We start from the raw sequence: 17180 nt of genomic DNA, 5'->3' as shown, positions 1-17180 counted from the left end.
CGCGCATTAATCCGTGGTTTAGCGAACCAATTTAAATATCAGCGTCGCGCTCGACGCAATTTTATATCATTTCCGATATCGCGCGCCTGTGTGGGTGGGTTTAACGCTGCGAAAGCCCTCCTGCCGCCCTCCCTGCGCTGGCCCCCTCCGTCCCCGTTGCCCCCGCGCAGCCTTCGTTCGTCTCCCTACCCTTAACACGAACCGTTACGCATCCACACCAGATATGCGTGTTTTACGATGCGTGTCGTCGCGTACTCCGTCGTCTTTTTCATCCTCGTCGTCTTCGTCGTCGTGGTCGTCGTCGTCGTCGTCGTCGTCGTCGTCGTCGTCGTCGTCGCCGTCGTACTTCTCCTCGTCACCGCCGTTTGTAAACGAGCGTGTGACCAGCTCTCGTACGCGATGCTCGTAACGTCGTCACTTTGCGGTATCTTGTGAGAGAAAGAAAGAAAGAGAAAAAGAGAAAGAGAGCACGCGCGCATGCGCATGTGCACGCACGCAATTCCATACAGTGGCCCGTCTTCGTTTTTGAACGTGTTTATTCGACACGACGTCGTCATAATACCGATATCTTCCATTTTTAGCACCTCAAAATAGGATCGGATTCAAAGTTCGTCGAAACGTTTCTCGTTGAAACTCGACCGATTCTCCCCGATCTTTCTCGTCATTCCGGCCTTCCCATTTCCCCTCCTATAGTAAGGAAACGATCCGGTGAACACTCGGGACACCCGATATATGTGCAGCCGAAGAGCGCGCAGCCGGCCGGCCGGCGAACGTGCGTGCGCTGGCGCGCGCGAATCAGTGCGCGGCCGAATGCGTCGCGTATGCGTGCGCGCCCGTCAAACACACCACATTTTGTCCGCGACCGATTTTTTTTCGCCGTCCCTCTCGTCGCGGAAAGGGCGAGATCGGGAGACGTCGGAACGCCGCGAGTTTCGGACGACGGTACCGTACGTAAAACCGTACAGCAACAAGTGACCTCGACGTCGGTTGGCAACCGGGTGGACGCGATTCGAAGTGCCGGTCCTCCCACCCCCGTGGTTCGCAAGCCTTACCCGCTTGTCTGCCCGCCTGTTTGCCCGCCCGTTCCGCCCGCGCGGGGTGATCCTTCGATGTTCGCGCGACTTCTTTGTTTCCGCGATGCATCCGCTCGGACGGGATCGGCGGCCGCGCTTGTGAGAACCAATGTGACGCCCTGAGGGTGAAGGGAGGCAGGAGGATCTGTTTTTGGGTTTCGCCAAGGATTCGCGAAGAAGTCGAGTCTGGTAAAAATAATTACGCGGAAGAGCGCGTCCCTCTTCTCTCTTTCCCCCCCCCCTGACCTCGTTTACGCCACGATTTGAACGCTAGAAGGACCAAACGCGAGCGCGCAACGGTCCTTCGAGACAGGGCGTCGCGTAGTCTCCGTCTTGGCGGTTGGCGGCAGATCGAAAGTCATTGAAGCGCGAGACACGGGAGACGATGGAGGATGGAGGGCAAGACCGCTCGCGTGCGACCGAGCAATTCCCGTTCTCCGCTGCCCAACGAGCGCGCGTCGCGCGCTGTCAATAGCGCGCGTCCCACCTATTGTCATCTCTCGTTGTCGATCATCGGCCGACAGCACCGTGTACAGTCGTCATTAGCCGTCCGCGACGCTCAGGGAATCGGACGAGTCGAAATCTAATAATAAACGCATCTCCTTCCGTCCGTTTCCGTTGCTCCAGGGAGTTCCGGAGCAGCTAAAGGCTCGGGAGAAGGAAGAGGGCAAAAATGAGCGCCGCTCGCGCTCGGCGGCCGCGAGCAAAAAAAAATGGGGGGGAGCTTCGGGTACACTTTCGCCGACCTCGCGCGCGAGCCGGCCGAGCTCTTCGGCTCTCTCGCGACAAAGGCCGCTTGATTCAAGGTCCCACGGATGTGCACGCGCACACGCACCGGGTTCTCTTCGTGTACGCGCGGCCCATTCGTCCGCGGCGCGCGGCGTCCGCGTTGCATCGAGGACGCTGTCGGGATGAAGTTTCTTCCACGATATCTTTTTTTTTTTTCCAACGATTAAATCTCTACGCGTTGAATCGCGCTGATAAAATCGTTCGACGTTTGTTTCCGATCGAGCACAAAAGTTGGTAAAATTCTTCAAGATTTTCTTAATTCATTCATTCTCTTTCTCTCAAGATCGATAGTCGGTTGGTTGAAGGGTGCTGGGTGATATTGCGCTCTATAATAGCGACGATTTTCTTCCGATTTTCTTCAACTCGATTTCGCGGCACAGATGAGATGACTTGCAATTGTCTTGAATTCTCCGAAAAGTTCAAATCAAATTTGTACACTGAAGGTACGTCTTTCCTTTTCTCATGCGTTAATCCGCTTTCTCGCGATGGCATCGCGCTAATTTCGGCATTACGCTGCGGCAAAAATGGCGCGCGAACCATTTTACCCCTTTTTCTTCTCGATACACGGCAAACAGCACGACGCGTGCTCGTATTCTCCAAAGCTAGTCCGGAGTTAGCGTACAGAAGTGTCGTGCTATGAAACTTTTGCTGTTTGCGCTCAATTACTTCGGTATCTTTAAAGACTTGATTAACGTACGTGTCTTTGTCTTATGTTCTTCATATGAGTTTCTGTGGTTCATTATGTGTTTAACAATCTAAAGCGTAGAGTTTGAAAAGTTAAAATTATCCAGCGTAATTCGGAATCGTTCTTTCAGTGGCGCGTGAAAACGCCAATTTCTCCCGTCGCCGCCGATTCGATGGAATGTCATCGCGAATTATTCAACTTCGCGAATCGGTGAGCGAGTGCGATTTTTCTCGGCGACGTTTGCGTTAGCGACGCACGGCTAATATTAATTCCAAGCGTGTGGAATCTCCGGGTCTCTATGGCAGCTGGTTTATATGCGCTTCTCGGAATTTGCGTCCTGCGCTTCGCCGCGGACGAAAGAATCCGCAAACGACTCGTTCTCTGCCACGACTATACGGAGTGTCCCAAAAAAGGTGTCCCTCAATGTCTACATTTTGTTCTTTGAGGAATTTCATAGCTTCTTTGTTAAAAGTCTCATCCAAAGCGTTTATTATAACATACTAATTTTGTAAATTTTATTATTAAAGAGAGAAAGAGAGAGAATTAAGGTTTATGCTATTTATTTTGGAGCTTAAAACGTAATTTTGTAACTCAAATAATACATTAATTAAACATTAAATCAATGTTTATTAGAGAAATCGTTCAGTGATGGAAATCCAACGATCGATGTTTTAAATCACCCTATATGTAGCGGGCGACGGTGAGATTGAATTTTTGTGCATGCACCTACAGTCGATTCGACGAAAGTGCAACCGGAGATAGAAAACTAACGGGTGTCAAATTATTTTTACGCGTAAAGCAAGAATTAACGAATTAAATTTTGTTGCTTTTATCATTTCTGTTAATCACAAATTTACTTTTGTCTATTTCAAGTAGGAGTTTTAAATGAGATGTATTCCATCATCCGTAGGTTTTAGAAATAATTGAATTTTTAAATATCCTTTAATAAAACCGATATAATTTTTATTCTACAATTACTTTTTCTTCTAATTAGGCTTACGGAAAAGGCAACTGTCTTAAATTTATCTTTATCCCATAACTCGGCATGTATAAAGCTATCGTTTGGAACAAAAAATAATACTATCCAGAATTTATGCGCGCACTATCGGCACAAGATTCGCGACCTTTAAAGACTAAAGTTCGCGATATTCAGTGTAGACCAAGATTTATGGACATTAGCAAAGTTCAATTGCTGAGACGAGAAGGGTCCTTCTATACGAAATTCATTCAACCAGTTCAATTATTAGAATCCGCATAAATAGCGTGCCTCATTAATTATGAATCCATAATTAGGTTGCACAAAATATAATTGTATACATTGCATCACAAAATATAATTGTATTAATTGCAAGAACGACTTAAATTGAACTGTAAATTGTAAAAATTTAAAGGACAGATATTCAGATTGTCGCAATAATCAAAATTGAATTTGAAATAAAATCTTAATTTTTCGTGTATGTATGTGTGTATGCGTACGCGCGTGCAAAGTAAACGGTATCACTTGCGTGCAGCGCGAAATAGTGGAAGCATCTCTGCAAGGTCAAGCCGCGAGCGAAAGTGCTGGCCAAACGACAGTGCAAGTTTCCAGCGATAGCGAAAGCACCGGGCGGTCACAGCTGTAAAGCTATTAGAGTTTGAGGGCGGAAAACGGGACGACGGGGTGGAGGATGGAAAAGCAACCGCTACATAGCGGGAGCTATCGCCGCCTATATATCTGCGTGCTTTGCGAAAGCCATGCTTACAGTCGTACGCGCATGTTACCTGAATTACATACAGGGTAGTGGAAGAGGGACGAACCTATTTTCAACGGACCTCCCATCTGTGGTATCGAAACAAGCTGATCGTGACTGTAACAATGTCCCTTCGTAATTTTGATTTGGTCCAAATGTGCCTCTCACTTTTGGTCATATTAAAAATTATACGTCTGAAGTTAAATTATACGTGAATAACAAGTCCGTGCCGTTTTCGCCACCCTGTGGGAGAGTTTGTGCCGTACGCGTTATGGTTGTGTGCGTGTGGGTGAGTGAGTGAGTAAGTGAGTGAGTGAGAGAGAGAGAAAGAGAGAGAGAGAGGAAGAGAGAGGAGACGGGTAGGAGACGGATAGGAGAAAGAGGAGCAGCGAGAGAACAAGAGAATAAACATCGATCGATATTTCGCGGAGGACTAACAGCCCGATTTTAACGACGGCGACGAAACTCTCGCGACTGCGAACAAATCTTTTTAGACTTGACTCCAAAGTCTACATCTATTTTCTACTCTAAATCTAAATATTAATTTTTGAGAGATAGATTTGTTACATACAAAGATGAAATAGATCAACATTTTTTTTGCTTTTTAATACTATTTTCAAATTATTAAAATTATCGATTTTGTCAAAGAAGTCTTTACCGTCAATGACACGTCCGTCTTTTCTGTCTTCGATCGAACTGCTTCACTCGGAATGATGCGACGAGTTCAAAGCCATCGTCGGTCTTCTAAGCAACGTGAATGAAACGGCTAGGCGCGAGTATCAAAGCGAGCGTACGAGTTGATGGTGTGCGAATACCAACGCCGAACGTAATAGTAGCCTTGGCTTAGCGATGGTCACGTTATAAGCAACGTCTGTGTGACACATTCTCGCATAGTCTCGCGTCACGTGCGCGCTCCCGCTCGCGTGATGTATAACGTATTCGCTGATCCGCGCTTGCAGCTCCATTTTTTTTTTTTTCGTTGATTTTTCCACCCTCGGTATAACGTGCGAGTGCTTTGCGAATCAGTTTAACGCCGATCGAGTAATCATTCTATATCATACCGGGAAAAAATTTCACTTTCTCGCTATACAGAAATGGCACAAATATCTAATGGACAAATCTTTTTGTTTTTCTGTTTCAGATCGTACAAATCAACCGCCTTCTAACAAGCCACATTAACCTCAAGTGATTTCTATTTTCTTACGAAACGCGAAAGAAATAAATTAGTATGTTTATATCGATTTAAAGAAAGAACACACAAAAAAAAGAAGATATCCCAAGAGCTTAGGTTCAGAAGAAGACAAAAGAGATTAAGAGCTATATTAGCTAATAAGTGTACAAAGTATATCTAACTAAAGGAGGAAGACAAGAAACAGATATAAAAAACAAACAAATAAATAAACAAGTCCGCCAGTGCCAAATTGAGGAAGAAAGCAAAGTGAAAGTGAGATCGTTGTAACAGAGAGAGAAACAGAGAGAGAGAGAGAGAGAGAGAGAGAGAGAGAGAGAGAGAGAGAGAGAGAGAGAAAGAGACGAGAGTAGAGTAGAATAAAATAAGATTTATTTTATCTTGGAATATAAAAGAAATAACCTTTTAGGCAAACACATGCAGTGTTATCTACAAATTTCATAAGAATAAACACACAATCGAGTGCAAACGTACAGCATTTTAATTATAACAGAAGGAAGAAAGAGAGAGCGGCGACAGAGTGATACAGTGCGAGAGCAGGACCGTAAACCAAAGAATCTACCATTTTTTCTATTAATCATTCATCGAATAACGATAATCTCTCGTCAAGTGAAATAATAGTGAGACACACACCGATTTCTTCGTCAGAGCCAGATTAATTAAGCGAGCCGGCATACAATTTTGTAGAGGTTTATAGAAATAGCCGTAAAATATAAGTGCATTTTTTAAACTGGACGCGTCACGTGACAGATTTTCGCCAAGCGAAAAGAAGAAGAAGCAGACAAAGGGAGGAATCAATCGGATTCGCTTGAACACTCCCAGAGTAACCGATCTACTTCAGTTCGTAGCCTAAACCTGTTGAGTACAAAACGACACAGAGTTAAAGATATAGATAGACAGAAGCGAAGAGAGAAAGGAAGAAGAAGAAGAACGAGAGGACGAGCATAATATCGAAGAATAGACACAATTATCTGGAAGACTACGTACGACCGGGCCCAGTTTCAGACAAGTGTAACTACTCCGGAATCTACTTCGAGATCAGGATTTGCGCGAATATCGCGGATGCCAATCCAGAGACGACACTCCGTCGTCATCGAGGAAATCGGACCTCCAGGATCCGATTCGACAAATTAACGGAAATCGGAGTCCGATCTGTTGATCGAGAAAGGCGCCAATGTCGCGTAGAAGAATTTCGTTGATTACCCGCTCGAAGAAGACCAGATAATCTCGAGCTTTCGGATCCAAAAAGGACGAGCGTCCAAAGGCCGCTCGCGCGATCCTCGGGAAGAGTTCCGGCAAGAGGATCCACCACCAAGTGGGGACGTGAAGCTCGCAAGCGAGGTGGAGGAGTTAAGGTCGCGATGACGTGGCGGGGAAGATGAGCGCCGAGGTGACGAAGGAGGTCGTCGCCACCGAGAGGGTCCCGACGAGCCCTCCGGCGGCGATCGCGACCTCACCGGGCGGCACCGGCGACCTGTCGGCGCGGCATCTGCCGCCCTTCAGCAGCTTCGCCGGCGAGAACACGATGGACGCCTCGACGACGTTGACGACCCTCCACCCCCAGGACGGGATAGGCCTGATGGCCTGGGACTCGTACTACGAGGGCCTGACCGGCCGGCTAATCGACGTGGTCCCGGCGAGCCAGTACAGACCCTGGGAGTCCAAAGGTGGCGGCGTGGAGGGACTGCCCAGCTTCGCGAGTCAGTTCACCGCCCCAAGCGAATCCGAACCTCAGTTGACGGCGTTGACACCTTTATCACCGGCGTCCATTTCGCACTCGCCGCCGGTTACATCGGCCGTGGGCCTGCCGAGCTTCCACACGCTTGGGACCCCGCTGCCGGCGCCGCATCCGCATCGCGGATCGGTCGGTTATCCGCTGGTACCGGCGCCAGTACAGGCTCGAGAGGTCCCGTCCCTACAGCAGCAGATGCTCGACGAACGTCACATACAGCTCTTGGGCTCCAGCCCGGTCCAAGCGTTCCCGCCACCTCCACCGGGTCATCCGCATCACACGGTGCTGACGGTGGTGAAGCCCGAGTATCCGCAACTGCACCACGCGAATTTCCAAAACCCGATGTCGACCGTCCTGGACTCCTCGCCGACTTCACGGCCGATCGGCATCGACGGCCGTAAAAAAGAGCGCAGAAAAATCCGCGCTGGTTCAATGGAGTCGGAAGATGGCGGGGGCGGTGGTGGTGGCAGTGCTGGTACCGGCAACGTAGAAAGTTCCGGTCAAGTCGCCGCCGTCTCATCTACCGCGAATCGCGGCGTGCACCATCTCGGCGGGGGTATGACCGACGGGGATGGTGACGGTGGCCTTGGCGACAAGCCGGCGAAGAAAAAGCGGAAGAGATGCGGCGAGTGCATAGGCTGCCAGCGCAAGGACAATTGCGGGGATTGCGCGCCGTGCAGAAACGACAAGAGCCATCAAATCTGCAAGATGAGGAGATGCGAGAAGCTGACGGAGAAGAAGGTGAGTGAACCGTTAACTCAAACGAATCGTGTTATTGACATCGTGGCATTTATTTACAATTTTTTTTTCACGTTATTTGCGTAAGAGTAAAACTCATGTTTTTGTTGATAGCGATTTGCGTTATATATATATATATATATATATATATATATATATATATATATAGAATAATAATAGATAAGATACAAACTTACAGATAAAACGCATATACATTTATATATGTATAGTTTGAACTTGGCCTCAATGCCCGAGTGTGCCGTGAATCCCTGAGGGAAATACAGAAATACAGATAACCGAGGTGGTTTATTATTGTAGCGACAGTGAATAGAGGGTTGGCGGGTTGACTGGCTGACTGTTCAACTGCTGCCGCGCAACTAGGGATGGCGTGGAACTACCTACAATTCTGCGTTTGATCAGGGCCGATTTAGAATTGTCATATCGACAGATACGATACTAGATGGGAAATATAAATCTCGTCTGGGTCATTTCAAGCACAATAGATCTTTTAAAATGCTAAAATAGCTACGATAAATGAAAAATCAGCTCTTTATAGTCAATACGTAAATTCGATCACGTGCACAACATAAAGGAGCAATTTGCTAAAAAATCACCGCGATCTGTTTCGATCTGATTAGTAATTCAAGAACGCGCGGCGCGTACGTGTATATTGTGTATACGTCGCCGCCGCGGCCGGTGACTGTACGAACGTTCGATGTCTCGGGAAGGCGAAGCGCGCAGCAACAACGACTCGTAAAGCGGTCTCGCTTATCGTAGGGCAAGTTCAAGGCTCACCGCGGGTCATAATAATCGCGTATCGAACTTCGTTTCTCGTTCAGAAACAGTCGTTGTTTGCCGGCGACACGCGCGCCGAACCGTACGTCTCGCCCCGACGACGCCGTCAATACAAGTCCGCCGATAACACTCCGCTATTTATCAATTAACATTTCGTTGATCGATGCACTTTATAGCTTACCGATAGCGCGCTGTAATCTAATCGGCATTTAAGGCGACCAGGTATTTACGAGACTTCTCACAAATTCCTTATTTCCCGATCAACAACGTGGCGCAATAAGAATGAAATTCCGGGTGTTTTTCGAGTTTCGAATTTTCGGGGTTTTTTTTTCCCCCAAGATTTTCCAAGTCACCAAATTCCAGAAGCTCGATCTTTTCTCCTATCTGCCAGCGTGTCAGATTTCCGGCGGCTATTTTTGGCGACGCCGAAAGTCGCGCGGGGGGGGCCCGAAAGAAAAGGGATGATAGATCGCCAAGAGTCGAAGACCGCTGTGTACAGGCGCGCCGTCACAACAACCCCGCACCCCCTAGAACTTAACACCCTCTTTATCCCAAGGGAAGGAACGGCCGGGGCCGTCCCCGCTGTCTTTCCTTTCGCCCGCGAGAAAGAACTCTGGTGAGTTCATCGCACACCTGCTGTCGAGAGGCCGTATCCACCCTTCCCCTTGACTGCCGGTCTGATTTTTATCGCCTTCCTCCTTGTTTTGACCCGATTTCTCATAAACACGATGGATCATTGACCCACCGCGTCTTTTCGGAGCGTCTTCGCACTGTTTTTACTCCCTTTTCTCCGATAGCGGGTAAGAACACAAAAAAATAAGTTTTCGCATCCGTATTTCTTACACATATACAAAGTGTGGCGTTTGGCCTTTCGTTAAATGTGAACGTACTTTTAGATTTTACGGATTATGCTACGCATATCATTGCGTTTCGCTGCTCAACGATTTAACTCGATAATTTTCAATACAAACAGACGGAGATCGATACGCGTGTACTCCGCAGCTGCGAATTGTCTTTCGCGAAGGACGAAAATAAATGCGAGCGGCGCGGCGGCCACGGTGAAGTGGCGTCTCGTCTCGGTTCCGGTTTCTCGATAAATCGAAACAACGGAAGCCCGTCAAGCCCGGCGAAAAGGCGGACAGGAGAACGGGCGGGCGACGAGGGGCTGGAAGAGGGGAAAAAGAGAAAGGGGATCTGTTTCGTGCGCGAACGAGGGTTCGGTTACGTTAACTCGCAACGCGAACTCGGCTCGTCCCGACGAAGCGGCGAGGAGCGACGAGTCCCGCGGAGTGCATTACCAATGCTTTTTGCGTTATTCGCTTAAAGCGATAACCGCACGATAACCGGATACAATTCTCGGCTGCTCAGGGTTATCTGACGGCAGGCCAATCAACCCGTTCGCTCCTCGTCACGGCAAAATAATGCGACGGGCTCGTGCCGTCGCTGCACGAGTATTGAAAAAAAACCGCACGTTGCGCATCAGTGTGCGATATTTTTCTCGATGTAATGTTTTGGGTCCGCTATCAAAAACAACTTGATTTATCTGGTATAATCTCTCGCAACGAGTCGACTAACGTTTAATCTAGGTCGTTCACAATTTTCGAAATTAATCATACTCAATGATAAAACTTTTTCGTTTATTTTACGATTTCAATTTGTGGAATATTTATTTTTCTTCCTCTTCTTTCTTTCTTTGTCTCATTACGCTATTCCATTTTCTTAGAAAAAATTCTTCCCATCAGTTTGGTAAATTATTCGTTGTTATCTCCGATGCGGGTATTCGCGGCACGATCGAGTTCGTCGACTTGACGATAACGCTCTTGGAACAGAAGGACGAAAGCGAGGCGGAGTTATCGTGTAGGCCGGGTATAAAAACGAGCGTTTTTCGCTCGCGAATTTAAATGAACGAAAAGGCGGGACCGCGCTTCCGAGTCAGCCCGAGAAAATCGACTCCCGTCGCGGGGTCTGAGAGCGGGAGGAGGAAGGAAGGAAAACGTAGAAAGGAGCTCGGAGGGGTGTGAGGGAGGACCTTGAAGCTACGCAGTTCCCGCTAACGGCAGGAGTGTGTTTCTCGAGTCGATATATCGATCCCCGCCCCCACTCGTTGTTTCCTGCCGCGGGAAACAGGACTCGTTCTCTTTCTCCCTCTCCCGCAGGATGAGTCACAGCCTCCCCGCGCGCGCATGGCACACACGCAGGCACGCACGTGCGACGGCCGCGCGAGCGCGAGCGCGAGCGTGCGCGCGCCTCGGCGATCTCGAATTCACTGTGCGTTCAACGCGGGAGGAGACACGGCCGAAAGATATTTTTTCTTTTTCCCCGAGTTCCGTTCCACTTCTTTGTAATGCTTTTATTTTTTAGTTTTGATCAATAAGCAAATATTTCCTGCGTATCGACGAGAGTGCTGAATGATGATCGTTGTTGAAGTATTGATTTGAAAGTTATCTCATATTGGACTAATGTGCTACACTTGCCATTGCAGATAATTCGCATGATTTTGATTAAAGCGTGACACGAAACTTATTTGTCGTCGTCTCTCTTCCGGGGTCTGGTTTTCGCAATTACAACAATTCTTCACGCACACGTGCAAAAGGAGGGGAAGGAAACAGGGACGGGTAGAGGCGTAGGGAGATAAAGAGTATGGCGAGGGGAAACGTTCTCTTTTTCTTTTCGTCAAATTTTCAGGGCTTACGCGTTTATAGGAAATTCTTTACGTCTCTCCGCATACCACCCCCATCCGTCTTCTCTCTTCCTCGTTACTGGCCGAATTTTCTACGCACACGCGAAGAAAACGCACGCGGGAAATGTTTGCACACGCACTCGATCGACCCGTTTTGCCACGGTGGAGATTCCTTGCTGCACCCCTCTATCCCCAGCTTCCCCAATGTGTCTCACCCTCCACATCTCTCTTCCACGATAACTCCATCCCCTCTTCGCCTTCGTTCTCTCTCTCTCTCTCTCTCTCTTGCACGCGCGCGCGCAGGTGTTGTCTTTCTTCCTTCTTTCTCTCCTCTCACGTTGATACCCCTCTCCGGCTCTCTTTGACGCCGCTAGCATCCCCGCTAAGACTATTTGCCAGGACACAGAGCGAAAATGTAAAGCCAGTTCTACGTTATTCAACTACTGGACGGGATTCAATGTAGACTCATTCGCGAACATGACTATTTCAATATTAACCTAATTGTAAAATTATACATCATTGTATGAGTCTTAACGTGTCATAATACGATGCAATTTACAGCCGTCGATATATAAAAGACTTCGATACAATCGAGTCGTTGGCAGAACGTTTGTCAGAAATTCTGCTCAACCTTCCGAGAATCGCGCGAAGGGCAGTCATCGTCATCGTGAGTACGTAGTACATTTATTCACGTGTACTTAATAACAAAGGTAGAGTTCCCCGCTGCACGGTACAATTATTCTTGAAAAATGCAAAATGTTCGCGGTCGCTAGCTTCAAGCTTGAGTAGACAACTGAGGAGAGAAAGAGCTTTTGGAAACGAAACTGAAAAAAATTGATAACTTTCAGTTTCATTGTATACAAAAAAAATGTGTTTTATTTATCGAATTAAAGGAAAACAATTATAAGATCTGCCGCACAAAGCGAACCATTTAAACTTGATATAAGTTTCCTATTGATATAAACTTCTAATGTTACACACACACTTTTAATCGTATAGCGAAACACGATGGTAACAAAGTGACATGAGGTCAGAGGTGACGTTTTTATTAATAATAACGAATTAACAGAAGCCTCAGCGCAGAGATACAAAATTGATGTCTCGCTTTTTCAGAAATCATTCTCCAGAGATCAAATCAATCGTAACAATCTACTTTCTAGACGAATTTTTTGGTCCACCTTCTAATTTGAGATTCTTAGCTATCTCATATAACGCTCTTGATTGTCTTGCATCGGAATAAATTTAGCGAACGCTGCACTCGTATCGCACGCGTCGCACGCGTGTTTCTCTATCGATTTCGGACGTGCGCCTAAATATCGGCGCGGTCTCAACTGCGGTCATGGTTTACGGCGGATTACGAGTATTGTGCGAAGCCCCGCGGAGGATATAATCTGGCTAGATTCGCTATATCGATTTTGAGTTGCAGCTCTGTGCATCGGGCGCGTGCGTGCGTGCGTGCGTGCGTGCGTACATGCGTGCGAGAGCGCGTGTGTGCTCTGACTGCTCTGAGTCATAGCCCGTGCACGTATATAGCGTATGGGTGACGCTGCGTATGCGTGCACGCGCTCCACACGCACACGTCAGATCCTTCGATCTCGTGACGAATCGATTGGAGAAATTAACTTAATGGCTTCCTATTTAGCTACTGAATCAGAAACGGCAGGCACAGGCCTAAATTCAATTTTACCGGCGTATATGATATTTAATATCTGAAAAATTGTTATCTCAGTCGACGTTCTGGTATATATTATAATTAGAATTGCTTTTTTTCAATATTCGACAATAAATTGATCATAAAAGAAAATCCTTTATGTTGTACTGGTGTATTCCTCACCATCGGAGTACCTTGAATTTCAAAGGGAGTCCAAGGTCTGTCTTGGCTTCAGGGTCGGTGCCAGGGAAAGAGAAACTCTCGCTCTCTCTCTCTCTCTCTCTCTCCGCTCTCTCACGTATCGATCCTACCGCTTGCCGGATGTAACGTCTTCGAGGCGTTCGCGATAGCAGCAAACGCGAACGCAGCAAACTGCCGCCTCCGTTCCTCGTACACTTACGGCGTATATTTCGTTATACGCGATGTATATAAATATTCGATATCGCGAGAAATATATTCGATAAAGAATCTCCGATAAACGACGAAAACGGATAACGGGAATAAACATTTGCCTCTTATCTGTTATCAATCATCGATTGATTATACGGCAGATTGCAGGCGAGTAGTTTTAATTCGCGCGAGCAATAAATAGTATAATTGTTATCCCACCCGTCCTCCATTTGAGCGCACGATACTCGTGCGAGAAAAAAAAACGATCTAATTAAGTAGTGTCGAATAAGCAAAAGTAACAAAAAAAATCATTGGTCGGAGCGAGCTCATTTAAGTATCCGATAATCACGCAAATAAAAAGCAACTGCGAAATGACGATAATGAAAGAGGGACGCACGACGACTTTCACACCACGAGGGTAATCGCCGGAGAAACTCCTCTCGCGCGAACTTACTCCGGCCGGAAGAGCTCCACCGATCTACCTCGATCTATACATCGATCTGCCTCGGGAGTGTAGATATCGTCGCCGGGTACGTTTCGTTTCGGAGCGGTTGGAATCGTACGCGCGATTATAGTAAACGCGAGCGCAGGTAAAAAGCCCCGTGTACAGCTGTCTGACAGCTGCCGTGGCGGCAGCGGCGCGGCGCGCCACGCCGCACCGCGTCAAGCCACGCCACGCCGTCCTATATACATACGTGATGAACCACCCTGTACATGGAGACGTCCGCGCATGCGTCCTGAAAATATTATACGTTTCACCTTGGTGCACGTGCACCGCTTCACCGCCGATGACGAACGTAACAGAATTAGTGGCGCATCATTTCATCCTTTTTCTGGGTTTCCACCCTTCGCCTCTCGGAGGGGAGACGCAGATTCGCTATCGATATTGATTATCCTCCAGCGCGCGCGGACCTACAGATTCCAAGTCCAGTTCGGGAATATTCGTCTCGTACGATTTTCCTTGAATCTTTATTTCGTTTTCTTCTTTTCATTTGCTTCTAATGTATTTCTCAGCTATAGAAATAATACATCGCGGTTTTTGAAATTTTTTGAAACACATTTTAATGTTCAACGATCAGATTGGATCGTACCGAGCTAGAGAGGCTCTTTCAATCATTTGGAGAGTATCATATATCGCTCGAATCTCGGCAAGTGTAGGATCGTCGTGCGCGGTGCGTAATCGCTGTACGACAGTCAATCGTTCGGTCAATTAAGAACACCGATTTGAAAGCTCTTCCATTTTCGCGCGACCAATTCCGAGCGTGTGCGCGTCGACGATCGTCGGTTCCTCCTGCCTCGCCGCGCCGTCCCTGCCGGTGGAGAGCTCGTTTCAATTCGACCGTATTGCTTCCCATCGATTTAACTTCAAAGTCCTCGCGCGAAGCCGACGCCGGGTAAAAATGTCGTGACGCGGACAAATCATGGACATACATGGGCTCTCGCTCCAATATCTTCTGGCCGGCAATGAGTTCTCGCGCGACATTCGCACATCAGCGAACTCCTCAGGTCCGCGTTGCGCATCGCGCGCACAGAGAGATAAACCCGATGTATCGGCCTTCCGAAATGTTTTCCCGTCCGAACGCGCTTCCTATTCGCCCTTTCCGTTTTTCTCCATCGCGGAGAAAAAAAAAACGGAACGGTGTCGCTGAAAGAAGAAGAACGGGAACGATATCTCTCGAGTTGACTCCGGATCGAGCGAGACAACGCCACGGGAATTATGTCGACAATGCTGCTGATTGCCGGTTCATTATGACGTCATAGAATCTAGCTGGTACGGTATGTACCTACTGCTAACCTACCGCTGCCGATCAAGGATAATCGCTCTTAAGGCGCGTACAGGTCTCTTCAAAGTGCGAGAGTACGAAGGAAATGTTCGCGCCGCGCACGTTCGCGTGGATAATCAGCGGCGAGAGCGCGTGTGAGATGACAATTGTCAATTTTGGAGATCTCGCGCGATCTTGCGAGCCCGAATTTTGGGAGATAAATTCGACGGAGGGCGAGGGGGGGGCCTCCGCGTCTCGCCGCGGCGGTTTCTCCGACGACTCTCATCTCGATCGTCATGCAAATGCGGATGCTCAGCGTGTAAACATAAATCACGGCGGCTGGGGACGCGCGATCGATTAACGGTTGCGAACGGTGGAGGCGACCGACGGGCGCGGGGCGAGGGTGAGAAAGGGAGACGCCATAATTCTCTTTCTCTCTTACGCGCGAGCGCTGACCCGATTTTCATCCGCCGATTAAAATTAATGGCCGTTTGTAATTGGGATTAGCCGTGGCGCGCGGACGCGGACGGTCCGCGGGGCGCGCGTGATCGGCGAATTGAAATCGGAATCGGCGGTGTCGAGCGACAGCTTGCGAGCATTTATTTCTCGCCGGCGGCGCTACGCGCCGAGGGTGCAAGGGGTGCGCGTTCTTCGTTCATCGATCTTCCGGGATGGTCTTTTGTTCGCATTTAATGGATGCCATGTAGCGCCATTAGGCGCGCTAATCTCGCCTCATAAATGGCAGTCGTGACAAAATCATATCTGAGTCATCGGGCAATCGGCGCGAGGAGAGACGTCAGGTTCGATCGCGGAATCTGCGTTTGATCCGTTCAATCGCGCCGCCCGCCGCAGCGTCCGCGTACGTATTTTCAGAGTTTCGAGATTAGACATCTCGGGAAGAGTAATCCTCCGGGCGCGTAATCGATCCGAACGATTTGCCCTTCTTCGTCTCCTTCGGCTCCATCAGCGAGCCTAGAAACTAGATCCGCACAGCTGCCGCGTCGCACAGGCAGCCGAAACCGGAAGCCGTCGGCCATCTTGTTTGTACAGTAGCTATGGTTACCATGGGAGATCCTGCGAGCAAGAATTCGGTGTATGTACGTACATACGTACATACACACATACATACATACATATACATACGTGCACGTCGATCCGTCACGGATCTTTTTGTTCGCTTTCGATGCACCGCGTATTCTCATTGGCGCGAGGCTGGTTTTAGATTTCTGGAATTTATGAGTCCAATCGCGTCGGGTGTGCAGAGATCAAGGGGGGAAGGGCTTTTCCTCTCCTTCCTTCGGTCCAGGACCCTTTTCGACGGGAAAACGGGCAGATGGTGACTCTTTCTATTGCATTTAATCGGCTTATCTCGCTGGTCCACCTTGAAAGATATAATCGCGCGTTCGTTTCTCATTCGTGGTTGCGAAGAAACGTTGAAGAGACAATGATGTGCATTCGAGCCGATATCTACCTGACGATAGTACGATCCTCAGATTATTGATTATGAATAAGGCGTTGTGTCGGTTTTCTGTGTTTAGACGTTAAATATTTATAAATTATTGTGCGCGTACTTTCCAATTATTTTTTGTGTTATAAAATAGTCGAAGTCTACGAATTATTATTCATATTTTTTGATGTAATGAAGCAAACGACGTTCACCGATGCTATAGCGAAAGACACAGGATTAGGGTTTAGAGAGACATTAGTTTCAATGATTCGTAATAATCTAGATCTGTGAAAGTCTTGTACTAGTTAGACAGAAAGAGAAAGAGGGTCGATCGCCCGTCGTTAAGCGCCCGAATTGTTGTCACCGAAATAAACATCCGGACGCATCTGCGCGCGCATTTTTCACAGCCGCCGTAAAAGGAAATGAATTTCCTCCGCACACGTGGTCCCTGTTTCATTTCGATTCACGCAGCTTCCAAAAGAGCCCAGACATCTGTCCAAGTTAGGAACAGTTGCCAG

At 48.0% G+C, this 17180-nt stretch overlaps 1 protein-coding gene across 4 annotated transcripts in view; it reads left to right on the top strand.

Moving 5' to 3' along the window:
• Tet (tet methylcytosine dioxygenase-like) overlaps positions 1-17180 on the top strand; it is a 51605-nt gene that overhangs the window by 1564 nt on the left and 32861 nt on the right. For 3 of the 4 annotated variants that reach the window (XM_077414309.1, XM_077414310.1, XM_077414306.1), the window contains exon 2: positions 5419-7939. In XM_077414309.1, the coding sequence (XP_077270435.1) occupies positions 6845-7939 (1095 nt within the window). In that variant the 5' untranslated portion in view covers positions 5419-6844. Of the gene's footprint in view, positions 1-819; positions 1263-5418; positions 7940-17180 lie in introns of those variants that run through there. The other variant, XM_077414307.1, reaches the window with a different exon arrangement.

This window comes from Temnothorax americanus, unplaced genomic scaffold (assembly GCF_048541705.1).
Source record: "Temnothorax americanus isolate GAGA-0224 unplaced genomic scaffold, ASM4854170v1 Scaffold36, whole genome shotgun sequence".
NCBI lineage: Eukaryota > Metazoa > Arthropoda > Insecta > Hymenoptera > Formicidae > Temnothorax > Temnothorax americanus.
Note: the sequence above shows the minus strand (reverse complement) of the source record. Positions and strands in the feature narration are given on the sequence as shown.